This window comes from Vidua macroura, chromosome 1 (genome assembly GCF_024509145.1).
Source record: "Vidua macroura isolate BioBank_ID:100142 chromosome 1, ASM2450914v1, whole genome shotgun sequence".
Taxonomy (NCBI): domain Eukaryota; kingdom Metazoa; phylum Chordata; class Aves; order Passeriformes; family Viduidae; genus Vidua; species Vidua macroura.
The window spans coordinates 142,754,136-142,780,646 of NC_071571.1; the positions used below are offsets into that span (position 1 = coordinate 142,754,136).

At 41.6% G+C, this 26,511-nt stretch overlaps 3 protein-coding genes across 10 annotated transcripts; 2 read left to right on the plus strand and 1 right to left on the minus strand.

Annotated features, from left to right (window-relative positions):
* The first annotated feature begins 152 nt into the window (after positions 1–152).
* Positions 153–8,473, plus strand: RNF139 (ring finger protein 139). 4 transcript variants are annotated; one of them, XM_053997395.1, is made up of 2 exons: positions 153–419; positions 5,365–8,473. In XM_053997395.1, the coding sequence occupies exons 1-2, from the start codon at positions 239–241 to the stop codon at positions 7,173–7,175; spliced, it is 1,992 nt and encodes a 663-aa protein (XP_053853370.1). In that variant the 5' UTR covers positions 153–238; the 3' UTR covers positions 7,176–8,473. The 4 variants fall into 4 exon arrangements, with proteins under 4 accessions (XP_053853370.1, XP_053853134.1, XP_053853216.1 ...); XM_053997159.1 differs by lacking the exon at positions 153–419 and adding an exon at positions 678–3,970; XM_053997241.1 differs by lacking the exon at positions 153–419 and adding an exon at positions 678–2,371.
* TATDN1 (TatD DNase domain containing 1) lies at positions 7,583–22,396 on the minus strand. Of its 5 annotated transcripts, XR_008440482.1 has the most exons (13): positions 22,304–22,396; positions 21,015–21,080; positions 20,380–20,429; positions 18,008–18,071; positions 16,652–16,795; positions 16,509–16,551; positions 13,392–13,477; positions 13,246–13,286; positions 11,807–11,883; positions 11,063–11,133; positions 10,044–10,170; positions 9,485–9,733; positions 8,099–8,196 (listed from the first exon to the last, which is right to left on the minus strand). XR_008440482.1 is itself a non-coding variant. In XM_053997523.1 (12 exons), the coding sequence occupies exons 1-12, from the start codon at positions 22,323–22,325 to the stop codon at positions 7,602–7,604; spliced, it is 1,083 nt and encodes a 360-aa protein (XP_053853498.1). In that variant the 5' UTR covers positions 22,326–22,396; the 3' UTR covers positions 7,583–7,601. The 5 variants fall into 5 exon arrangements, 4 of the variants coding, with proteins under 4 accessions (XP_053853498.1, XP_053853664.1, XP_053853792.1 ...); XM_053997523.1 differs by lacking the exons at positions 8,099–8,196; positions 9,485–9,733 and adding an exon at positions 7,583–7,893; XM_053997689.1 differs by lacking the exons at positions 8,099–8,196; positions 9,485–9,733; positions 22,304–22,396 and adding exons at positions 7,583–7,893; positions 22,127–22,271.
* Positions 22,397–22,421: 25 nt separating this feature from the next.
* NDUFB9 (NADH:ubiquinone oxidoreductase subunit B9) lies at positions 22,422–25,917 on the plus strand. Its single transcript, XM_053981618.1, has 4 exons — positions 22,422–22,507; positions 22,646–22,838; positions 24,747–24,860; positions 25,786–25,917. The coding sequence occupies exons 1-4, from the start codon at positions 22,422–22,424 to the stop codon at positions 25,915–25,917; spliced, it is 525 nt and encodes a 174-aa protein (XP_053837593.1).
* Positions 25,918–26,511: the final 594 nt, after the last annotated feature.

The following is a 26,511-nucleotide window of genomic DNA, read 5'->3' on the forward strand; positions in this document are numbered from 1 at the left end:
GCATGCGCCCCCTCGGCGCGGCCCCGCCCCCGAGCCGGCGGGCGGCGCTGCCGCGGGCGCGCGCAGGAACATGGAGGCGGCGGCGCGGGAGAGCCGGGAGCGCCGGGCGGCGGGCGCGGGGCGGTAGCGGCTCCCGGCCGCCCTCCCTCCCTCCCTTCAGCCCTCCCTTCCTTCGCTCCCGCCCCCTCCGCTCCTCCAGCGGCGGGAGAGGCGGCCCGCCTGCCCCCCCGCGCAGGGCATGGCGGCCCCGGGCCCTCCGCGGCTGCCCCAGCTGCGGCTGGGCCCGCGGCTGCGGGCCGGGCTGGAGGTCGCGCTGCGGGTGCCGAGCCTGTTCCTCATCGACGCCATCTTCAACTCGGCCCCGCTGCCGGGCGGCTCCGTGAGCGCCGCGCTGCTGGGCGCGCTGCTGCGGCTGCTGGGTGAGACACCTTCCCTTCCTCCCCCTCCCAAGGGACACGGACCGTGCCCCGCCGGCCCCGCTCGCGGCCGCGGGCACGGCGCGGCCGCCGCTGCTCCCCGCCCCTCACCCGCCGCCTGGCTGCTGCTACTGCCGCGGCCCGTCTCTCCTCTTCCCCCGTCCCTGAGTCCTGTCCCCACCGGCTCCTCTCTGCCACCGCCGAGCCCCTGCTTGGCCGCCCGGGCTGGATCATCACCTCGCCCCCTCGTGTCCCGCTCCGGGCCCGGTTCACCCCCCCCACCCCGATCTATCTCCCCGGCTTCTTCCGCCTCCTCCTGCCCCCGGAGCCGTGCAAGGACCCGGCGAGGGCTCGGGGCTGTGACCCCCTCCTCCTACTGAGGGCTTCCAAGGGGGAAGACATGTGACTTAGTGGGTATAGGGTTTTCATGTGGTTTTTAAAATACCCTTTGGATAGCGTGATGTCTTCCTGAAATACGCTGTTAAAGTCTTATTTTAGAAACAGCAGTTCAGAAGTGCCGGGAATTTGGTTCCCAGAGGAAAGAGAAGCCTCTTGAAACTTGCCAATGGTTATTTTCAAGCTTTTTTTTTCTTCCCATGATGGATGAAAATCAGTGGTATAACTAGGCGATACTGGTTCCAATATCGTTAACTTGGGTTCTTACATAGCCTCGGCTCGGTGGGAGTCCCGTCCAGTGAGTGAACTGCTGTACCGGTGATACTGTGCTGTGTATCACGTTTTGGAGCTGGTGATCCTAAGGCAGGAAGGAGAACACAAAACAAATCAAGTTGTTGTTTTGGTTTTATTTGGGTTTTTTTTTTGCAGGCCCGCGAGAGATGGATTTTATTTGACGTTTATAGTAGAGGAAAAACGGGAAGGAAATAGGCGGTGCAGCTTTTGGGGCAGGAAGCAGAGAAGAGAGGATTAAAGGAAATGTGCATAGTGAAAAGTGTGTGACGGCATCAGACAAGTTGAGGAGCAGAGGGGGGAAAAGTGAAAAATAACCTAGAGCAAGACAGCAGGTGAGAGGAGAGCAAAGGGAGAAGGTAACAAAGTGCAGCAGGTGTTTTATTTTGATTTTTAACATTTATTATAATTTTTATGTTTATTATTATTGCTTTGGTTAAAGGTTCCAGGGGAAGTCTGTGCTAACATGAGAAGTGATGCTGAGGAGGCCCAAAGTCGCCTCCTTTGCCTGCCGTGCCAGGGGTATGGGGTGCGCCAGGATGGGGAGCAGGGGTTCTTCCTCCTTGCTTCCCATTTTCATGACCTTTTGTTCAACACTTATGGAATTGCTAAGAGTGATAATTCCTTTTTTAAAAAATTACATTGTAGTGCCTCACCAACTTAATTTTAGGAGTCTTTCATCATATGATCCAGATGCTGTCTAAATTAATCCCACCTTATAAATGAGTGGTGGATATGTTGTTCAATGATGTCCCTTAAGTGTGTGGTACTGGGATTAACAGATTAAACCACTTTTGAGGTTTGCATTTATATGAACACTTTTCTGGAAGGGGTTGGGCAAAGAAGTGCCTTTTGCCTTCTGCAAAAAAGCTTTGGGAATGTTTTATGCCAAGAAACTTACCTTGAACATTTAGAAAAGGGGTTTGTGGTTCTTGGCTTTCCAAAATTGAAGATTAAAATGTACGTACCTAAAGATGATCTTAAACACCTTGCATGTGGTTCAGACAATAGAGTGCTTTTGCATCTGTTTTTTTTTCATCTGAATTTAAGGATTACAGGGTTGGGTTTTTGCTGCTGTTAGGAAAGTGATATTGTTATTTTGGATCATTTTGTATTTAAATAGCGGGCAAATATCCTTTTACTTACCATTTGCAGATTTTGAAGTACTGATCCAAACTTTTCCTGTAGCACAATAGCACAGGATAAACGGACAATCTTTCCACGAGACACAAAGATCGAAGCTCTGGAGAGATTGATGATTTTTGGAGGTGATGTTAAACATTTCTGAAATATTCTGGGAGTACAGCTCTTCAGGAATGCTAATAGAGATCTGCGTGGGTGTTACAAAGTTTTACAGCAGGATTCCTTGGTCTGATTCTTCCATCACTTTCTGTGCAAGTAAATAGAGTTACACATGGCACAGAACCAACTTCTACAGCTGGAGCACGTTTTCTTTCATGTTTTTGGTTAACCTTGCTTTGTCCCCAACACAATGTTTACCTTTCATATCTTTGCACTGGGTTTAAGTATCTCAATTCCAGCAGAACCACCACCCCCAGCAGTGTGTGACTGTCACCTCAGACAGCAGTCCCTCCTCAGTGAGGACACTGAGTTTTGAGAGGGGTACTATAAATACTTGAGTCTGCAGAAAGATGTGGAGCTAGAGAAAAATAGTTTGGCAGTTCCATGTGAATGAAGTGCTGATGTGTAAAAGTTATTGTCCCCTGCACGTGACTGAAAGTCGAATCCTAAGTAGTGGGCTGCTATAAAGATACTGACAAATTTCAGGATTTAAAGGAAAAAAAATGAGACTGAGACATTCATTTTAACACAAGAAATTATTTTAAAAGTAAGTGCAGCGTAGTTTGGTTCAGTGCTGTGTTTGGAGGCCGTACTGGGACAGTTGGCAATGGGTGGCACAGGCAGAAACAGTAAAGATGACTAGAGAGACAAACCTTATCAATGGACGAACTGCAGCATTTCCTAGTAGAGGCAAAATGGAAAAAGACTTGCTCTTTTTGAAGGGCAAACAGAGATGGGCACAGGGCAGGGCAAAGTCTACTTAGGTTGAGATGGACTAAGTAACATAAATGGAGATGGGGGAAAGGAGTGCTCGCTGTCCCTTCTGAGATCTGTTAGCTCTTAGGGTCTTTTGAGTCTCCTTAAATGAGTCTTGATTTTCCTCATATGTATTAACAGAGACATGCTGTACTTTTTGTTAGTGCCTCTTCAGAGGAACCAGTAGGACAAGCTCTATTGACTCACTGTTGTACTGTTTTTAGAGATGTGTCTTGCATGTGAAACGTCAGTGTTTTAAGATGACCTGCAGTATCTAAATACAGGTCTGTTACTGCCACTGCAAGGCACAAAAATAGGTTTTGTTAAGGCGTGTTTCAGAGCAGCCTGCTTACTGCAAAATCCATCTCCTTTGGCTCAAATGATCAGAATTACATAAATAATGACCTTGTACAGGCATGTGAGCCTCTTCTGTGACTTCTGAGAAAAGACAAAGGCTACAAACTTGTCAGCAGTATTGGCTTTTCTAAAGATGTTTGTGGTGGTTAAAATGACAAGGCAACTGTCAAGCTTATTTTGTATAAAGTGCTGCATGTAACCAATATCCAGCTTTTCCTGGAAGAACTGAGCTACAATGCAAGGGGCTTTCTGAAAACTGATAGAGGCTTTTCCTCAGTCCACTTCACAAGGTTACCACGTTAATGATTAATTGAAGAGAATGTGTTTATATCAGCCAGTGCTGCTGGCAAGGAATATTGTTCAGGCATATTCATAACTTTATTTGTAGTCTGCCTTTTGCAGTTGATTCATGTTGAGCCTCTCCCTTCTTCTCAATCCTCCAGGATCTGAAGGTAGTGGGGTTTTTTGTTTGTTTGTTTGTTTTTGTTTGTTTGGGTTTTTGTATATTTTTGTGTATTTGGTTGTTGTTGTTGTTTTTCTTTATACAAGCAGTGGTCGCACTACTGGAAGAATGAAATGCTATTTCAAAGATTTTATTCTCATGATCAAGAGGCTATGGCTTGATTTTGTTTTTAAACACTTGTTTATGGTGGATTTAGAACAGCCTAAACTACAATTGTCAGAAAAGACTGATGCTGTCCTCCAGCAGAAAGAGGATTACTCCTGATTTCATTGATTTTAGTACAGAGATTGAAGGCAACTTAGAATCAAATATCAGTTGTAGAGATCGAAATCTCTCCAAACTGGTTTGGATGAGAAAACAGTTGCATAGAATGGAACCTGATGTCCAAAACAAAGGCAATGTGTTTCCTGAAAAAGAAACTGTTTAAGGAAATTAATCTAGTGCTAAGTGCCATTTAATTTAACACCTCTTAGGGCAGAGCCCTTACCTATGGAGTGCACAGTGATGGAATTAATAAATTACAGAAGTTTACTGCAGGGACATGTAACCCCAAACTCCCAATACTACAGTTGCTCTGATAGCATTTCTCACAGGAAGGTGCAGACTTCCCAGGCATGGTCAAGATGTGGTCATGGTCAGTATTAGGGAGAGATTAGCAAACAGGAATTTCAAGGCCTAAGTCTGACTTCTAACAAGACATTCAAGTTTGCACTGGCATTGGCAAAGAGTCAATTGGTACAGTTCTGGATTCTGTGCACAAAAGCTGTATACTGTGGAAGTTCTTCCTCATGTGACCTTTGTCACCACTCTCACCAGAAATAAAAGCAAACTGAAGGGAAATAAAAGTGCCTTCCCCACAGCAAATTACATCAATTTTTCACAATTTTCCCATTAAAGAGTTTAACTAAAGTGTTTTTGTTACTTCAGTACTCCAGCTTGGACAGCTGTAGTTGAGTGCCTTGCTCAAGTGAATTAGAGGACTTATTAAATCTTACTCATTTATTCTTTATTAGTTTTGCTTATAAAGGTGATGCTTTATCTGTTGAGGGGTTTTTTTGTTTATTTTTAGAACTTGTCTACACTTGGATTTCAGGACTAAGGCTGAAAGGCTGGGAGTTGTCTCTATTCTAGTCTAAAACTGCAACAAGCTTCATAGTAATTGTGATTTTAGGGCTTGCAGTGGTTTTGCATCACAGCTGTAGTGCACAGATGTTAAATACAGAGATTAACTTGTCCTCTTGCCTGTTCTCTGAAAAGGGCACCACTGGTTACAAGTGGTTAATGGGGAAGTGATACATTAAATAAATATAGCTCCAGAGCTAGTAAGTTAAAATCTGTTGTTGCACTTCTATTGAGAACTAAATGATTTCAATCTGGTTTTAGGTGTCTTTGTATCCAGCGTTGTTCTGGTCTTACAACAGCGAGCACTTTTCAAGTTCTACATGATCACATCAGCGTTTCTGCTGGCTGCAACTTCAGTGTTGGTGAATTACTATGCTGCTTTGCACATAAACTTCTACAGTGCCTACAACACAGCTGCATTTGGAATTCAGATTTTCCCACATAAAGGACCTTCGCTATGGATGGCACTTTCCATCCTTCAGCTTACCTTTGGAATTGGATATGTTACATTGCTAAACATGCAGTCCATATACTCTCAACTCATCATCCTGGATATACTGATTCCTGTAATTGGCTTGGTCGTTGAATTACCTTTAAATGTCCGGCAAGTACTTGTTTTTATTTCAGGCCTAGTTCTGACACTAAATACCACAGCCATTTTAGCTACAAAAATTAAGTGGTTCTATTATTCGGTACGATACGTTTATCTGCTGGTGAGGCACATGTATCGTATTTATGGATTACAGCTTTTGATGGAAGATACGTGGAAAAGGATTCGGTTTCCAGCTGTACTGCGTGTCTTTTGGCTAACAAGACTTACAGCACAAGCTGTGGTATTAACTTATGTAGTAAAGATGGCTGAAAACAACACAGAAGAAAAATTCTTCTTGATATCGTGGGATAACTGTTGGGAACTGATTTGCAGCCTGATCATAAGTGGGTGTGACTCTACTTTAACTGTACTGGGCATGAGTGCCGTCATTTCCTCAATAGCGCATTATTTGGGACTTGGTATCCTGGCCTTCATTGGGTCAACTGATGAGGATGACAAAAAGCTTGGGTTTGTAGCACCCGTCCTGTTTTTCATTTTGGCTCTGCAGACTGGTTTAAGTGGACTGAAACCAGAGGAACGATTAGTTCGCCTGAGTCGAAACATGTGCCTTTTGTTGACCGCAGTCCTGCATTTTATCCATGGAATGACAGACCCCGTGCTGATGTCTCTCAGTGCCTCCCATGTGTCATCGTTCCGCAGACACTTTCCTGTACTGTTTGTCTCCGCTTGCCTTTTCATTCTTCCAGTTCTGCTCAGTTACATCCTCTGGCACCACTATGCACTAAATACTTGGCTTTTTGCAGTCACAGCGTTCTGTGTAGAGCTTTGCCTAAAAGTAATAGTTTCTATCACTGTTTATATATTGTTTATGATTGACGGCTACTATAATGTGCTATGGGAAAAACTTGATGATTATGTCTATTATGTTCGCTCAACTGGCAATATTATTGAGTTTATATTTGGAGTAGTCATGTTTGGAAATGGAGCTTACACAATGGTTTTTGAATCGGGAAGCAAGATTCGTGCTTGCATGATGTGTCTGCACGCGTACTTCAACATCTACCTGCAAGCCAAGAATGGCTGGAAGACTTTTATAAACCGCCGCACTGCTGTGAAGAAAATCAACTCGCTTCCAGAGGTAAAAGGAGCTCGGCTACGTGAAATTGATGATGTCTGTGCAATCTGCTACCACGAGTTCACCACCTCTGCACGCATTACTCCATGCAACCATTATTTCCATGCACTTTGTCTTCGGAAGTGGCTGTACATTCAGGACACGTGCCCAATGTGCCATCAGAAAGTGTATATTGAGGACAAAGAAAATACCAATATCTCTAACAACAACGGGTTTGTAGCACCAAATGAAAATCCTGTACGGGCTGCAGAAGAAGCTGCTGATGCTGAAAATGAATTAAATGATGATAATGACAGTTCTGACAGTGATGAGGAAGATGGCGACTGTGTGGCACAGCACTTGAATGAGACTCTTAATGTTGACTCTAACTCTCTTGGTGATTAGGATGTCCTTTACTAAGCCGTGAGGTATTTGTTCAAGATTGACTCCAACAGAATAAAAGTATCACTTTGTAGTTATTGTACTTAAGCACAACAGCAGTATCTCAATGTTGAGTCTGTGAATGGTGGTTGTTTACTGTGGTGTGTGCTACTGTAAATATACCTCTAATTTTTGCTGGTCTCTTTCATGACCACCTTAAAATTATGTACATTATTGTACATGGAATAAAATGTTTTCACGTTTTTAAGATGGTTGGAAAACACTCTTTAATTGATGTAGTGATAATGCTGTGCCAAAGACTGTATACCAGTAATCCCCAATCAACGTCTTCTGGATGCAAATGAAAAATACTGGTGAAAATAGACTGTTCAGCCGGTCAACTCGGAAATGAAAGCCTGAGCCAAAGCAGCTTTACTTACAAATTCAGTATTAGCAGAGCTTTATTGCAAAAAAATAGTAGGTTGTGTTTTTTAAAAAATAACAAAAATGTAGGTTGGTAGACTTAATGCTATAGCATTTGCGTATGTGGAACAAAAGGCAACACTGCTCAGCTTTCTGGTGAAGCAGCAAAGTGCATGCCATGGATGTGTCCGACCCTCCTGAACTGCCAGCTGTAGCTTGAAGTGCTTTACATGTGAATGCAGCAGCCTGGTGCTCATCCTGTGCCTCCACTGCTAACTGGAGTGACAGGCATGGCCTGGCCTTGAAGTCGATCCTGAATCTTTAGGAAAGGGGAACAGGGCTGAGAAACTGCACAAAGGCAGACCACCTTTTCAAAAGCAGCTTTAATCTCGTACCATAAAAAAACCCAAACCCACTACATATTGGCTTCAATTGATTAGAACTTGCAGGAATGATGATTTTTAAGCTTTTGCAATATATTTACTGAAGTTAAGTTGAATAAATGTAAGAAAAACAACTTTACATATTTGGAAAGAAGACTTTAATGGTGTTGTTATATAGAGTATTGGCCAACTCAAGTGGGTCATCTTCTCTTACTGCCGCCATTATTTCCAGTATTTGACTAAAAAAGAAAGATTTATATTAGAAGACTGAAACCCAGTACTTCTGAATGTACTTCAGATTGCTGCATGTGTATGTACAACTCACTAAGATTAAGCTGGAATAAAAACCTACACTAAGAGCAATAGGGCAGGGTGCTCAGATATGCAAATAGCTTCACTTTTAAGTTACTAACTGCCATTTCTTTTACACTGAACACTGGTTTGCTTACTGGTACAGATTCATCTTTGGTCTTTTGACTCTTGTTTGGAGGTAATTAAACAGCTTTCTGTTTTGAAGGAAGTGTCATTTTGTGGGTGTCTTTATCAATGATCTTCATTTTTCAAACAAAAATTCATTAGCCTGTCAAGGCTAAAGCTGTACCATGAATAGACTGGTCTATGGTAAATCTTAAATTCCAGATACAGCTTGATCAGAGCACAGTGCTGCCAAAGTAACTTACTCCTCCTTCCCCATTCTTTAGCTTAATTGTGATTAATGTGACCAGGTATTTGCAGTAAATATTAAATAAGCAATTACAAAAGGCTCAGGACCTTGATACAAGCCAAGAAGAGGAGGCAAAATAAATTGGATGAACATGCCAAAGCATAGCATTTGTGTAATGATCTTTAGTGCATTTGTGCACGCTGCATCTATGCAGAATAGACTGTACATTTCGAGTTTGGGGGTTTCTGAAACATTTCTATAAACTACAACTAAGGCAGCAGACAAATATGTGTGGTTGTTTTTGACATACGAGCTGGTTGAAATAGTAACAGTAGAGGCCCTTCACTTGTGATCAGAAGAGTGTTTCCTATTGATCTCTTCTCCCACTCCAAAATTATGGACTGACCCTAGAAAATCTTACAATACTGAAGCAACCCTTCTGTGCTAATGTGTCCTCTTCACTTTTAAAATTAAAAAAAAAAAAAAAAAAATTCAACGAGTATTACTATTGACCTAATTACATTAAGTATATCTGAACACTAGGAGATGTCACCATGTAAGCTTAAACTGTGATTTTACATCATCAGCGGTTTTCCAAGTTCCTTCATGTCTCAAAAAGCATCAGAGTTCACTTCTCAAATTCTTGTTTAGACACCTTGCTGCATACCTGGATCTTTAGTACTATCCTGAGCAGTATTTCAAAATCTAGACACAGAATTCTGAAAATTCAGTATTTCATCTATTAATAGTATTTAATACAGATAACTAAACATTTTCACTAAACCAATTACACACTTTCCTGATTTTCACACTTCTGTGAGGAACTGTGTGGAAAGGAGGCAGAAAGCAGGGTCTGTGCTTACCAATTCTGTTCATAAGCCCCTGGAGTTTTCTTTTACTACTCTGTATCTTGGCTGCTGTCATTCATATCTAAATTTCACAGGATCAGATTCTTTGAAGCACAACAGCAGAAGGAAGAAACATCCCTGATAAAGTGCATGTTGTGGCAGTTCATGTCACAGGCCTGTGACAGCAGCAGCCTGTGCCTCAGCACTGTCCCACCTGTGACACTGTCCCCTGATCCCCAGGGCTGGATCAGTTTTAAAAATTACCTGAACAACAAGTGAGTGAAATGAATATTCAAGTCAGGTTATTTCAGAGGGTTTAACCTCTTCTACAGTGCATCAAATGAAACAATAAAAACAGTACTGGTTTCACTTTTAGGGAGCATTGTACATCCAGAATAGCTGAAGAAAGAAGATTTCTAATTTTTTCCACAGCCTATAAAGCAAAACTTTGCACAAGGTTCAGTACATTTAGAATTAATTTCTATTTTCTACAGTACTAGTGAACTGGGATTTTTCTGGTTTTTTTCAAGTCAGAGTTGAAGTATTTAGAACAAGAGTGCAGTGGTACACTTACATTATATGGCAGGGTTCATTTCTGTCCTTCAAGCAGTGCCCCTTTTCCCATTTCTTTTTTGTAGGAAATGTAGTTTTAATGTATTTTGATCCAGCATGAGTATTTTTCACTCCACACCAAGGTGCATCTAGTTTAATTTGAATAAAATAATTAGGAGTGCAATTGTTTCAGAATAGCATGAGATAGTTTAATCAACTACTTCTACAGACAGAAGTTCCTGCAATCTCCTTCCAGCAACGACCTCCAGCTCTAAAGGAAATTTAAGACATCTGGGCAATTTAACATCTTGGATTTTTATACCATTATCTTCAAGATTTTACACTTGAAAAAATCAGCAGTAATAATACATAACGCTTATTTCCTCTGACATGAAAAAGAGAGCCAGATAGACTGCATGCATTCCACAGAAACTTCCTGCATAACAGGTCTGTACTTCATGTGCAAATATATTTAAGGATTTAGCAGTTTGCAATTTTCCTTTCTCAAGAGTCAGAAATTAAAATAAATACTGTATTTGTAACTGTCTGTTATTGATAACTGAATATGAAAAAAGAAATCATGACATCCCTAGTCAGTCCATTAAAATGACTGCTCAGTGGGCTAAGAGGGGAATTCAAGCATTCTTCCACTTATTCCATTTAAAGAGCAGTTGTTTCCAAATGCCATTACTGCTGCCAGTGGCTAACTCATAGCCATTGCCCTCTGCTTGGCACATCTCCAGCAAGCTACATTTTAAAAGATACTTAAGCAGGATTCTTAAAAGATACTTAAGCAGGTACATTTGAAAATCCAAGTTGTCAATTTGTCCTTTTCATATTCCCCTGCAAAGTCAGGAACTGACACAGCAGCTTATTCCTTCCAGCAGAAGGCTGGAAAGGAGTAGTTCTATAAACTGCTTTCTCAAGTAAAGAAAACAGGCACTGTTCTGAATTCTTTAGGTCTTGATTCTGCTTTATGATTGCTACACCAGTATATCTCATTGCCCATTGTCACAAACTGACCAAGATATAAAATCTTACCAGTCTCTATCATTAATCGTTCACTAGGAATTGTTTTCAGTGTTTCCAAGTTGGCTTCTGTTTTCAGTGAACTAGAAAATTTAGAGTTTGGTTAAAAAAAAAAAACATAAAAAGCATATAAAAGTAATTACTGTGCCTATTAAAGTGTTTTGTAGCAAAGGCAGCTTCCTAAATAATTTTGTTCATGAATAAAATTTGCTTCCTTTTTAACAATACTGCCTGTAAATTAAAACTGCAGAAAACAGCAAATTTAAAGTTAGTGGGAGAAGCCATCTCACCTCAGTAAGCTGCAAAACCCCTTTGGCTGCCCTTGCTTGCCTGGTGACAGCCTCTGTACCTTACAAAGCGGTGCTGGCTGGCATTTGGCCAGGTGACTGCTGAGAATCCAAACTGCATAACCAGGAGATGAGGCACTCAGGTTACATTTGCATTACTCCAGCATTTGACAGGCAGCTTAAAGTCAGGCTGTTTTTTAAATGCTTCTCGGAATCTTTCCATGTTCAACAACCTCATTTAATTACAAACAAGGATTGTCCTGAGGGCAGTAGAGTGGAGGTGGATTAGCTCACTGAGCTGCATGGCAAGAGCTTTGATGGCTAACAGACTAATGTGAGCAACTCTAAATCTGTCAGATGATTAAGGATCTAGTGAGCTTTGAAAACGTGACCTCACTGTTTAAAAGAAAGCAATGAGTTCACTGCAGCTGCCATTTTAAAGCAGTTGTATTTCTTGTAAAGAACTTACCAGCCATTTATTCCAATATAAAGATCCAAATCTATTAGAGCTGCTGCTTGTTCCTTTGTGCCATCAAAAGAATGTACCTGGAACACATATAAATATAGATACACAGACATATAAAAATACAAATGTACTTTTAGTAAAACTCCATTCCAAAGTATGTATTACCTTGTATTAGCATCAAATACGTTCAGTAGTATGCATTACACATCATTAAAAACATCAAGATAGGACATGGCTCAGTTGATTCTGAATTTGAGCAAAGTTCAGGCTGAAGTCACCTGAATGCTGCACTAGAAGTGGTTACCACCTTCTAACAGTGATAAATGTGTATAAAGGCCTATCCAGCGATAGTCTTTTGGCCCTGGAACTCCCTGTAACTGGTAACTGGGAGATCATACTCAGGAAGTAATCTGTGCATGCTGAATTTTTAGATTCTTTCCTCAGTATTCCCTTCAGGGCACTGTCAGGGTCACCATAAGAGCAGCATTCTGTCCTCCACAGATGTTAGTCCACTGGAACTAGCAAGACAGTCCACTTGGTCATTCCACGGACTTGGTCATTACAGTGTAATGCAGTTGGGAACTGCATCTTTTCAGCCTGAGTGCAGTAAAGAGACTGTGTGCTCTGCTTCCCTGTGCTGTGATAGGGACAGGCAGCTGCAGAAGATGCCTGCTCATTTCTCCCCTCTTTCCTGGCTGTGCAGGAAAAAAGAAAGGGAGAAAGGAAGGAGAGCCTTCATAGCATTACACAGGACATTACACATGCAAAGCACTGAGTGTGGAGAAGGGTTTTGTGGGAACAAAGGACAAACCTAGGGACTGCAATATTCTTGTAGGAGGTGTGGTCTTATATTAGAATCATGAGCATCTATTACTTTTGAAAAATCCAGTCATAACGGAAACCTGAAAAAGCATTGCTGGACTTCCCGTTTCACCCAAAGCTTTTCCTGTTAGACTTCTGAATTAAAAAATGTGATCTGAATATCTAAAGACATAAAGTAATCAAAAGTTCCATCTGGATACAATTTGAAAACGATGTCTAACGTCAGAAGCAAATGTCTGAGGTTATGGCTTCCACTGGGAACATGCATCTAAATTATCTGCGGTCTGAAAGCATTGCAGTTACAGACACTGAGGAATTGGGAAAAGGCCAACGTCAATTATGAGGTGCTTAAACTGTCCTGCTGGCAGGCCAAGAAAAACTGTTCACATCAGCTGCAGAGCTTTTTCTCAGCCTATCTTCTTACCTTGCAAAAATCCTGTCAAATAAGCAATGAAATAAAAATAGTAAAAGGGACTGGAAAATTTATTAATTAGTAACAGCTTAAATGATGTAACAGGAAGCCTACGCAGATTCCATGACAAACAAAAAATTGCAAATTAAGCAACAATATTCACACACATGCATGGAAAAATGAATGCCACACTGAAGTCCATACTTACCACCCCTCCTACAACTCTATCTCTGTTTCTTCTCATTATGTCTAAGAAATGAAATAAAAATATAAAACAGCTTTATAACAGATGAATATAAAAGATTTTTATATTCACAATTTGCTCTAAATGTGAAATTCTCAAACAAAACCCACCTAAAAATTCAGCATGTGAGTTTCTACAGTGCAGAAACATGGGCAGTTGCATCTGTTCTGACAAGTCAAATTGTTTTTCAAAATACCTGTAAAATAAAATTCACCTTTAAAGAGAAACTCGCTGTAAGAACAAATAAAGACAGTAAAAGATTTTTTACTGAAGCTTCTGTCCTCCAGAGCTAAAGACAGAATTAATGGATTTGCCAAGCAAAAGTTCTTATTTGTGCATGGAAGCTACTTAGCACTGAACTAACCTGTGCTTGTCATTAGCAGCCAGCTCTGCAATTACCATTCCACATCTTTGCTGCCCCGCTCCACCCAGGCAGGGAAATCACCCATGCTCAGGGAACACAGCAGAGGAACTTAAGCATGGCAGGAGGCCAGCAGGGCATGGTGACTCAGTGTCCTCACACCGTTTTGGGTGAAGCAGGAGAACAACACTACCCATCCCAGCAGACTGGGGCTCTATGCACGTACTGGATTTCTTGAGGTGTTGCTGTTAAAACACAATCCAGGGCACTGGGAAATTCCCACCATCAGTTATCATACCCATTTCAGAGGGAATATGAGTCACTTATCAATCAGGGGAAAGTGGCAGCAAACCATTAGTTTGATTTACATTTTCTTAAAAAAACCAACCCAAAAAAAAACGACCCTAAACAAATATGCAACTGGTCATTTAATGTCATTTTCACTATTTTCTGTATATTACAAGTTGGTATTTCTCATATCAAAGTCACCTTCCCTGTTAATCAGTGCATATCTTTGAGATAAAACAGGTGAAACAAATCAGCTGTAACCTTGAAAACTGACATAAAAATTCATGAGAATGCATTACACCTACTTTGAATCTTCTTTGTCTAGATATCGTGCTTAGTTAAGCTTGTTTGACTAAATATAAATTAATTGCAACTCATGATTGCTCTTGTGGTTAAATAGCTAAAATTGCTTGATTTTTCGTGTCAGCTTCTTTTAACAGAATACTTGTTTCATATGGGAAAGAGGTTTCAGAGACAGAACTGCAAGTAAGCTCCCTAAGTAACATACTGGCCAATTTCAATCTCATTTTGAGAAGGGTAGAGACCTTGAAAGTACAATTTTAGCACCCCTGCAAATGGAAATGTAACTCAAGCTTCTTCCATTCCTAGCAACAAAGCCCAACACATGTTGTTCCTTGGTCTGTCAAAGAGAAAGGGGAGGTGGATGGGGAGGTTATTGAAGAGACAAAAATGATAATTTAAAAAAAAAAAATTAAGAATTTTAAAAATTAAAAAAAATTAAAAACCCCAAACCCTGGAAAAGTATGAAGAAACCAGACATACAGTGACTGTAATGATAAGAAAATAACTCAGTAGCAAATTAACCCTGATGAGTTCCAGTACTTAAGGAACAACCTGTTCCTTTAAGCAAGCTTAGTTTTGACCATCATGTTCAAATGCTACAGGATCAAGACACTAAAGGAGCTAAAGTAAACTGGCCTTGCTGAGGTACATCTCCAGACAAACAATTCTGAATTAATTTGAATAATGGTGCATATGATATTGTGATTATACAGACCCCTCCCAGTAGTACAGCAGATGTGAAACTTCTGTATCCTTACCAGGGCATTTATAATACAGCTTTCACTATAATATGAAGGCAATACCTTCATTTTACTACCATTCACATCACTGCTTTCTGTTGGAAAAGTTCTGAGAATGGGGAAGATTTTTGAAATAAAAAGTTCTCAGGAACACTACAGCAAAGAAATTTCATCTTTATTAGATTCTTATTAACTTTTAAACTGAAAAAAAGCATCAAAAATAATGTACAGGTGAAAATTATCTAAAAGAAAACACAGCATAACTAACCAGAAAAATGTTGATTAAATACTAAAGGAAATAGAGGTCATGCTCTGATATTTGCTGGGAAACAAACATACAGCTCTTCTGTGGGGGAACTGTGCAGCTGTGTGCCAGCCCTCCTCGTGACTGCTGCACCTGAACTCCTGAGCAGCTGAAAACCAGTGAACTGTCTCCATGTATTTCACACTCTGTCTTCCTCTGCTTAGTTCACTGATCAGGCCTGTCATCTCTTTCCTTACAACTCAATTTCAGTGCACCCAATTAGAAGTCACTACAGCTCTTCAGCTGCAGTCCACTGGACAAGGAAATGAGATATATATATTTTCTCTCTCTAACACCAAGGCAGTTAAGGATCTTAAAATCTGATACTCCATCAGTATTTTAGTTTCCCACAGAAAAGAAACAGATTATGCTCCAAGGTGTGCTTTACTGAACCTCATGTACACTGAATTCTACCAGGAAAAAAAGTCCTGTCACCTTTGCTGAGTATTTGATTGTAGGTCTGTAGCATTATTAAGAATCCTCCTACTGCTAACATGCAGCAATTAGAAAAAACACAACCAACCACTGCCCCCCAGTGATTAATTTACTCAAAACAGTCACATGGAAATGTAATTCATTAATCACTCATGTGAATTTATCACCTGTATCTTTCAATCAGTTCCCTCTGCAGAGAGAAGTTCTTAATAGAAGAATGCAAGCTGATTGTAGGGGCTGTGGTAGCTTCTTTCCACTCAGCATCTATGCTGCATGTGTTACTTCACCTCCTGAGATCACCTTTGCCATCAGCTCTCCAATATCTTCTCCCAGCTAACACCTTCCTTAGTAAAAACTCTTTTTTACCCACTGCTGACTTATGTTTGATAGTTCTGCTCTGTTCCTCATGCCTTTCACTCAACAGCCCAATTCTTTCACACACTACATTTATGGTTTTTTATTCCCGTAAGTCTCTTAGAGCTCTTAACTATTAACAAGAATTAACATCTCTCACACCCATAAATTCACAATTTCTGGTCAGTTTTACAGAAAAAGACATGCTGACATAAAACATGTTGACATAAGTCAACACCAGGGAGGTAGCAAAATTTAGCACATTGCACTACTTGAATGTAGGCATATTTCTTTAAATTCCCATTTCTGCCAAAAAAACTCTGGGCCGAATCCTGCAAATTTTAGGGCTAGATATGACAGTATGTTATGTGGCAGAACACAAGATAGAAAACATTGCTGTAAATTGATACAAATTAATTCACAGTCATCAAAAGTTTCTTACTTGAGTTGGATGTCCTTTGGGCAAAATTCTAATCTATCGAAATCTACAAACAGAAAGAACAAAAACCTCATTTAGTATTTTAGGATTTTTTTTAGTATATGTCTAGAAAAAAATAAATATTGAAGTAGTAAGAGAACACTTACCTAAGCCACATTCTCCAACTGCTATTACCTTTGTCCTATTTTTTTCAATCAGGTTTTTTAATTCAGATAAATACTGTTCAGGGCTACTCTGCTCAAATTCTCCACAGCGAGTAGGATGACAACCGACTGTACTGAAAAACATATCTAAAGCAAGAGAATATTAGGAGGTTTTAAGAAAAAAAAAAAAAGAAAATTTATTTAAGGTATAGACAACATCTGCCTCTGAAGGTTTTTTTTATTGGTCACAATTTTAAAAGAAAACTCCCTTTGACCATATTTATCTTAGTGATAATTCCATTAGACAGACATTTTCTGCCTTAGAAATGTCAGACAGTATCTCCAGTGGGGGCATGTGCACGTGTCTTCTTTTAGTACACATTATTTAGTGTACTCCAGAACTGCAGCTTAGAGCTGAGCTGTTCTGGTGGAGAAGCCCCCAGTAAATCACACAATTGTTGAGGGTGGATGAGACCTCTTGAGATCATTCAGAAATACATCTTGTTCACAGTGCATCAGTTATCCCAGCTGTAAGAACTGCAGAGAGCATTTCCTTCATGTCCCCTGCATAAGCTGTTAGAGAATTTCAGAGCTCGCATCTGCCTGATTTACCCAAGTATCTGATCTAGATTACCATGCCAAAACCAACATTTCTGCTAAGTGTAAAAGCACTGGAGAAGGGAAAAAACAGGTAAGGCCCTGAGCAACTTGCCCTAATGTGCAAGTCAGCCCTGCCTGAGTGGGGAGGTGGAGTAGGTTGGACCAAATAATCTCCTCGAGTTCATTCAAACCAAAATTATTTTAGGTTTCTGTTAGTAAGCAGTACTTTATCATGTGTTTTAGTTAAAATACATATTTAAGTAATTAGTGGAATGAAATCTTCCTTAAGAAAAAAGAAGAGCCATTCTCCTTGCACAGAAAGAAAGGAAAAACCAGAGGAATGATCAAAAGAAAGATACCTCTCTTGATCAAGCTGGTCATAACAGATTGGTAAATAAAAAACAAACAAAAAAAACCAACAAACCCCATATATTTCACAACATGTAAGCATGTTACCTTATTTCTAGAACAGAAACTTGTATCAGTATTTTTATTCTAGAAATTTTCTGTAATTTCTATTTTTATTTAGAAATAGAACATGCAGGAAAAGAGTGATTCCTTCCAACATCAGGGATCTAAAGAGCAACACACAACTCATACACAATGCATTCATCCCACTCTGAAATGTAATTTCTCATTTTAATTTGAGATTCTGTAAACACCTCTGAGGCAGGTCCTTTTGAACTAAGAATTCTGAGAGCAGAGAAGGTTGTAATTTGTATGTTATATTTTTATAATGTAAATTTAAAGTGAAAATACCGTTTGTCTGTGCCAGCTGCAATGCATCTTTACTATCTTCTAGACTCCCACCTGTAATCAAAAACTTGAAACAAGAAAAGTACTGTCAGTGTGCATGTTCTTTGAACATCAAACAGTATGTTTAAGAAAACAGATAGATACAAGGAAGGATCTCAACAAAGAACATCAGAATACAATTATTAATATACATATAACAAGATTTCATAAATCAGCAATAAACCTCAATGGTCCTCAGGAGCTAGTAAATACAGTAGGCAGCAAGATATGATTTTTTTCCCTTAATCAAGTATCTTGTATGCTAAGCATTTAAATCACTAAAGGAATAAAATACTTCAATTTGCAACAGTATTAGCTTCCTCACACAATGCCTGAAGACTGTATCTGCACTCAAGAATTGATACTTAGAAATACTCTCCCTGTCTTACAGCTGGGGAAAGTATAGACTCCCAAAGACCCGAAACGAGACATGAGTAAGTAGTTAAACCAAAAAATGAGTCTGTATCAGAGCTGGGATTACAAATTTAAGAATTTCCATCTCTGATCTTTTATTTTTACCTTGAAGTTATCGCATGAGAATTGTTGCCTACGGTGTATTTTCTTAACCCCCACTTGCAAAATATTTCACCCTAGGTTTTTAACAACCATGTCTACAGTGGTTTTGGACAACTCTTCTCCCTGCAGGTGTTATCCAGCAGGCTCTGTCAACACCAGCTCAGACATTCCCACATTCCCAGGGCACTCATGACAGACAGACACATCCCAACGACACCACCGAGAAATGTTAAGCTGAAAATGGCTCAGTGCATATACAACACAGAGCAAAACTTCACAAAAAATTACCATAAAGCAGCAGCTATACAGAAAAATAAAGTACTTTCTAATAAGAAGATTAAGGTTCTAGGCAACCAGGAAAAATCTGTGATTGAATAGGTTTCTGACACGGTACAGGCCTGTAGCAAGACTGAGAACAGCTAAGGGCAGGAACTCCTAAATAACATTTCTCAATCCACTGTGCATCTTGAGAAAGTTATGCAGCTAATCTATTTTTGATGATAATTTTTTTAAAATGCCACTTATTTTCAGAGGGTGGTATAAAAATTAAATAGCACTTATACAGCACAAATAAATGTGACCTCACTCCTGTATTTGCTGCAGTGAGGTAAGTTCTCCATCACTAGTTTTCAGCATTTCTCAATCTTTTCAGATGAGAGTTTTCCAACAAACTCCCAAGATGCCTGCTCCTCTGCTATAGGAGTGTTTACTTCTTTATTTCTAATCTGGTAGCCTTAGTAGTGCAATAGAACAGTTTGTGATATTGTATTCTATGGTAATTCATATTTTTGTCAAAAACTTGTTCAGTTTAGAGAGAAAGAGAGACGGGCTAAACTATGAAATGTGATGCACTGCTGGAAATAGCAATTTCAAGTTCAGAATTACAAATTCTCTCATAATGATGTTGTTTTAATACATGTAAGCCAGTATTTACCAGCAAACATGCAAACTAAGAGTTTGTGGGCACTCCCAGCTCTTCTGCAGTTACCAGTTTCCTTTACATATAGAAATATCTGAAAACCTCACAGGAGTTTGATCTTCAGCAGTAATTGTTGATTAAGAATCACAGAATCATTAAGGTTGGAAAAGACTTCCAAGATGACCGAAGTTCAACCTCTTGACTGATCACTGCCAACTAAACCATAGCACCAAGTGCCACATCCAGTCGCTTCTTGAACACTTCTATGGGACGATGACCACCACTTCCCTGAGCAGCCTGTTCCAGTGCCTGACCACCCTTTCCATGAAGAAATTCTTTGTTGATGTCCAACCTGAACCTCCCCTGGCAGAGCCTGAGGTCATTTCCTCTTGTCCTGTCACTTCTTGCCTGGGAAAAGAGACTGACCCCCACCTGGCTACAGCCTCCTTTCACAAGTTTTAAGTGATAAGGTCTCCTCTGAGCCTCCTTTTCTCCAGGTGAAACAACTCCCAGCTCCCATAGCTGCTCCTCATAGGATTTACTCTCTAAGAGCCACACAGGATACAAGAAAAAAGGAATGGCTGCCTATAATACAACATGGAAAATTATGTACCACTTCATTGCAGCAGGCCAGAGGAAAATATCTTTCTGTTGAAACTGTACAAAATAACTTCTACATCCACATCACCTACAATATCACTGAACTCAAATAATCAGCTTCAATAATGATCTGTGCAAACGGAAATGCTCTGCACAGAACACTTTTGTTTTGTGCTACTGAAGGAAGTTACTGCAATTTCCATTTGAGTCCCAGAAACATTGTTTTAGTGGGAGAGCACTAAAAAAACAAATATTAGAAAGCAGCTTAAAATTTTAACGCCATTTCATTATAAGAAATTACCTTTTTAATGCCAACTTTGACTGCTCTCTCTATTACATCCAGAAAGTCATCTGCAAAAGTTCATAAAAATATCATTAATTGAACTTGAGGTTTTACAGCATACCTTAAATACTTTTCAATTTTCATGCAGTCAAAATTCTTATCATTAAATCTTTAAGCCATACTTAATTAATCTTTATAAGACAATAACAAAGTGTAATAACTGGAGATCCAATTTAAATTCAACAAGTCAGTGGAAGTTTTTCCACATACTTTAGAAGGCTCTCCACTTTTACATCTGTATCTAAAAGCCACAAGAGCAAAAAGCCCCACATTATAATTAGTAACTGTGATTCAGCAATGCAATACTTTGACAGATCACTGTTCATAACTCTTGTATCAGTTTTTCAATGCAATCCTAAGTAGATTAGCAATTATCCATTTTGCTCCAGAAGCAGTGTTACCTGCATGTAAAAAGCAATTAAGACAATACATTTTGGTGAGGGCATCCAATTTACTTAGTCAGGCTTTCTTTTTTAAGCCCAAGCGCATAAGGAGGAGAAGAAAGAAACCCTAACATCATGTTCTGACATGCAAGAGGTTTCTAATTCAGCAAAAGGGATGCTATCTTCCAGCAGATACAAAGAAACATTTACCTTGATGTTTCTGTGTTCCCCTGTAGATTCCTCTGAACATAGGATCTGTTAGGTTAATACCAATATCTATGGAAAACCAAAGACAAAAATTAGAAGTTATAGTTGTTCTGTATTTTACTCTGAGCATTAATCAGCTAGGGAAGACAACAGAAACCTTATCTAAACTCTGAGCCAGCACATTGCTAAGTCATAAAATGCTTAAACATAAGCTTACTTGCATAACTTGAAAACTAACTCCTTACTAGAAGTGACAGAAAAGTTAAACTTTTGCCTCCATGCAACTTCAGACTTTTTGTGAGTGTATTATGCACACCCTCATAACCACCAAAGTGAATACACATATGCTTTGTACTGCAAACAAATCCGCTTCTCACATGAAAACACAAATTTATGCAAACAAGCATTAAGGAAGGGAAAATGCAGCATCTCCCATGCAGCCTTCCACGGGTGGGAGCAGCAGCAGCAGCAGAATGCTTCCTAAGAGCTGCCTGTTCTCCCTCCTAGTGCCATCCCTGGGCCATCCCAGCCACCCGGCAGCACTGACAGGGCACTGACAGAGCACTGACTGCAATGCAGGTACCGGCTGGACCTGCCCAGCCCAGCCCGGCCCAGCCCGGCCCAGCCCGGCCCGCCTCGCTCGGCTCCCAGGGCTGCCCTGCGCTGCAGCCACGGCCGGAAGCACCGGCTCCAGGAACAGGCACCTCTGCAGCGCTTCCAGCGGGGGTTCTAGCGGGAAGGGAAATTTTCCAGGGAAATACTGAGCTCCTCTGCAACACGTAGGGCTTCCACATGAACCCGACCTTTTGAAGTAATTTACACGCTTTCCGTCGAATTTCCTAAAAATACTTATATTTTCAGCCAAGCCAGTTCGATACAATCAGAAACAACCACGACTAATGTGCCAGTGCAGGAACGAAAGGGGAACCGAGGAGCAGCAGCCCCAGTGCCCAGGCACAGCACAAACATTCCCAAACGCTTCCCAGGGGCTCCAAGGCCGCCGAACCTCGGGACACCGGGACACCGAGAGGAACCGCAGGAGGCGACAAGCAGGGTCTGGGGCGGGAAGGGACAAGCCTAAGAGACTGTAATAAGCCTGAGGGACTGGGACAAACCCTGGATAAGGCACTGGAGCAGGAGGCGACAAGCCCTGCCACAGCACAGCCCAAAGCCCCGTCCGCTGCGCGCGGCCTCTCACGGAGTGGGGTAGCGGCGGCCGCCTCGGTCCGGCACCGGGCGAGGAGACGCGGGTCGAAGACACGGGGACAGAAACCCCCCACCCTCCCCCTCACCGATGAACTTGGCGCGGCTCATGGCGGCTCCGGGCGCGCTCGGCGGCAGCGCGGGCGGGGCCGCGCCGCCCTCCCGGCATCCCCCGCGCGGAGGGGAGGGGCCGCGGAGCCCGGCGCCATGGCCGCGTACTTGACGCACCAGCAGAAGGTGCTGCGGCTGTACAAGAAATCCCTGCGGCACCTCGAGTCCTGGTGCATCCATCGGTGAGGGCGAGGGGAGCCGGCAGCGGGCAGCGCTGGCCGCCCTCACATCGGGGCGCTCAGCCCCGCGCTTGGCTGGGCCCAGGGTGGGGGGGGGGGTTGGTTGTTTTCCTCCTCACTGTGCATGACCTCTGTCCTTAGAGACAAGTACCGCTACTTCGCCTGCCTCCTGAGGGACCGGTTCGATAAGAACAAGAATGTGAAGGATATGGTGAAAGCCACCGAGCTGCTGAAGGCCGGCGAGGAGGAGTTCTGGGCCAACCAGCACCCGCAGCCGTACGTGTTCGCCGACTCCCCCGGCGGCGTTGCCTACGAGAGATACGAAATGTACAAGGTAAGGTGCCGGCAGTGCTGCGGCTCCTGCGCTTGCTTTGTGTAACTTGACTTGGACAGGGCCGCAGCTTGGCCCAGCGGTGTCACTTCATTGCTCCCTGAACATCTTGCTGCTTGTGTGGGAGGAGCTGCTCTGGTCCTTGAAAATGGAGTCTCTTGATCAGTTTGAACACCGCTGCTTGTTCTTTTGGGATTTTTTCCCGGGGATAATCATCTGCTCCTTTGCCAAGCGCAGTCCGTCCCGTGGCGGGTCAGGCCGGCACAGGAAGGGGCTGGAGCTGAGCTGGGGGAGTGAGCAGCGCCGAGGGAGCTCTGCTGCCTCCCGAGCACAGCCTGGCTTCCTCTGGTGAGGTCAGGTGTCACCTTGGCTGTCGGGGACTTGCCTTCACTCAGTCATATGGTTCTTCCAGCATTTGAGTAATGGTACAAGTTACCATTTCCCTTCATATGCTGCAGTGCCAGATGATGCAGTTTGTGTGCTACTGTGTGAGAGCAGCACTGGCTGGAAATAAAAGCCTTATGTTTAGGCTCTTTAAGGCACTTCTACAGGTATTGACCATCAAGATTGTTTTATTTAAGAGCAAAAGTTCTGTAGAAAAACACAGGGACTTTGCTTCATTGGTATCATCTTTTTAAATACATTAGAAGTTAATACTGACCTAGAGACTGCCTGCACCTGTTTCTTCATGAATTTGGAAAAAGTCCTGGCACAAGACTGGATCTGGTCAGATCTTTTTGCATATTAAGCCAGAGAAAAAGAAAAATATGTCACAGATTTATCAGGGACAGAATAAAGAATATAAGAGTGAAAAGAGAAGGACTTGCTTAAACTTATGCCAAGGTCAAGGGCCTAAGCAGTAGTAGAGATAATAGTGACAGAGAATCTGGAGAGATAAAAGGCAGCTGAGCAATAAATGGACAATATTAGTCTTCATACAGAAACACAGACTGGGTTATGCTTTCTTTTCCCAGTTTGATGGGCTAAAACTGTCTTAACAAAATGACTGTCACAAGGTTTTGGCTGGTGTGTGTATCAGTGACTGTCCGTTGTGGATGCTGCTCCAAATTGTCATTTTTAGAACTCAGGCTGATTGAATGGAAATAGCACAGCTGCTGAAGTAAATATCCACACACAGAGAACTCCAATTAAAACCACCAATCAGCCTGAGTAAAAGGTTTGTTCTGTGGTGAGAATCACAGCAGGAAAAGAAAAGTGTGAATATCACTGAATCTATGATGGTACTGGAGCAACTTCTTTTTTTTTTTTTTTCCTCCAATTGGGAGTTTTGGTGGGATTTTGTATTATTTTCAATGTTCCTCTTTTTTAAAATGTAAACAATTAGTTTTTTTAAAATCACTACAAAATTTAAAGTTTTGGTTTTTTTCTCTTGTCAGAAGGTCTTAGAGGTCAGACCATTCTCAAGATCTTAAATGCCTAAGAAACTGCTTATTTCTTAGTAGTTGTAGATAAGCAGAAATGAGCTGTAATGTTCTGTCTTTATCAAGTAAAATAAATCAGTAGTTGGAGAGAAGGATTCCTCTAACCTGCTGCCTTCGAGAGAAGGAAGGGAAGAAATCAGATATTCTCCTCCACCAGATGGAATTATTTTGAGAAGTATAGAGTAAACTGAGATGACCTGGGACTTGTTTTGGGATGCTGTGATTTAAACAAGTCACTGTGATGTCTTCCTGTGGGTCAGGATAATGTGTGAAAAGTTCTGACCTCTGCCACGTGCCTTGAGATAGTCAGGCAGCTCTTAAATGGTGTTTTTATGTAGTGCTTCAAAATGGAAAAAAAACCTAGGGAGTAAGACTGGCTTCAGCCTTTGTGTTTCATTCTTCTGCATGTATGTACAAATGTGATTTCATAGATAAAAATAGTATTTTAAATCATATTTTTCTTCAACAGATTCCTGAATGGTCCTTGGATTTCTGGCACCCTTCTGAGAAGGCAATGTATCCTGATTACTTTGCCAAACGAGAGCAGTGGAAGAAGCTGCAGCGGGAGAGCTGGGAAAGAGAGGTCAGTGCTTGCTCTATGCAAAGGAAAGTCTCTTTAGCACACAAGTATCCTGTGGCACAGATGTGTTCTTGGAAAAATTACTGAATGTCTACTGCAGTCTCAGTTAGACTCTTCCCTTTTCAGTGTGAATCAACCTAAAATGCGTACACATTTGTTACAGCTTCTGGAGGGTTGTGAAGGGAATTTGAAGTTAAAGCTGAACCTGCAGCCTTGTGTCAGTTAGTAAGAGCTGCTATAGCAGTTTTGTGGGGGAAAAAAAATCCAAAGCGGGATGAAAGGAGACTAAAAACCAGAGAATTTCTCTGCTGCTGCTGTGGAGCTCTGACACTTTCTGGTTACACCTTTGAAAGTGATTTGCTGCAGTGGTCATCAGTTGGGCATTGAGACTAATTTCTGGCCATCCTAAACTGAGAGTTGGTTGGAAGTTCTTGTTCTTAGAACAGTTCTTGGATTCAGTTGGATTGTATGGAACGTGGCACTTGTGCTGCTTCAAGAAATGGGTAGTGAAAGCATGCGAGGGGCTGCTGGTGACGTGCAGGAACAGAAGTCTCCTATTTACTGACTGCAGGGAAACTTGGTCCAGACTTAGAATTATCTCTCAGCTTCCAAAGCAGCACAATTCAGCCTGTTTGATAGAGTAATGGTAGACATGAATTACATGGAAATAATGACCTTTTAAGTGAAATTTCTCTTGTAAATTACTTCTTTCTAGTAGAAATTCCTTCTTAATGAGGTAGTATGAACCTACAGTGACTACTGAGTGGAAGTTAAAGTTGGGAGATGTGAAACCTGTCAGCCAAAGGTGTTACCACTGGTTCTTCTCTGTGGAAATAGAGAAGAACCAGTGGTTCTTTGTTTTGCTCATTGCCTGTTCACTGAAAATGGGAATGTGTGTTAATGTGCAGTTCTGTGTGTTGTCTTCTAGATTAAGCAGCTACAAGAAGAAACTCCAGCTGATGGTCCAAAAACTGAAGCTTTGCCTCCAGCTCGTAAGGAAGGGCATCTGCCCCCCATGTGGTGGCATCACGTCACTCGACCTCGTGAACAGCCCATGTGAGAGCACCTTGTGTGTGAATGGCAGCAGTCTGTGCTGCAGGCAGGTGGCACCTCAGTGACCACTTGCTCCTCAAAGTAATATAATAAAGCCAAATAAAGTAACAGAAAAGGTGTTTTTCTAGCACACTGCTCTTCTCTAGCACACTGACACCTCACTGCCAGCTTGTGCAGGCAGTTCATATCACCCCATAACTTGGAATGTGGTACTAAATACAGGCAGAGTGTTAAAACTGGAGTTAAAGATACAGCAGCAGACATGGGCTTTGGATGGTCTTGTAACGAGGGTATTTCTGACCTTGCTACAGGACAAGGACATCCTTCCCTCCTCTTTAGGCTCTTTGCTGTATTTTTCACTTCCGTATCAAATTTCACAAGACACAAACTTACATCATGGTGTTTTCCTCAGGGCATGGATAGCAGTTGTAGAGCACCAGAGGAAAGTTGATCCCCATATAAACTGAATCCGAGATAACCACTGAGCTGTATCAGTTAACACGCGTGGGCCGCTGAGGATTGTGGCTGTTGTGTGCTCATTCACGGGTCACAAATGGTTCTGGCAGTGTGATACACTGAACTGGGGACAAAAAGCTGTTTG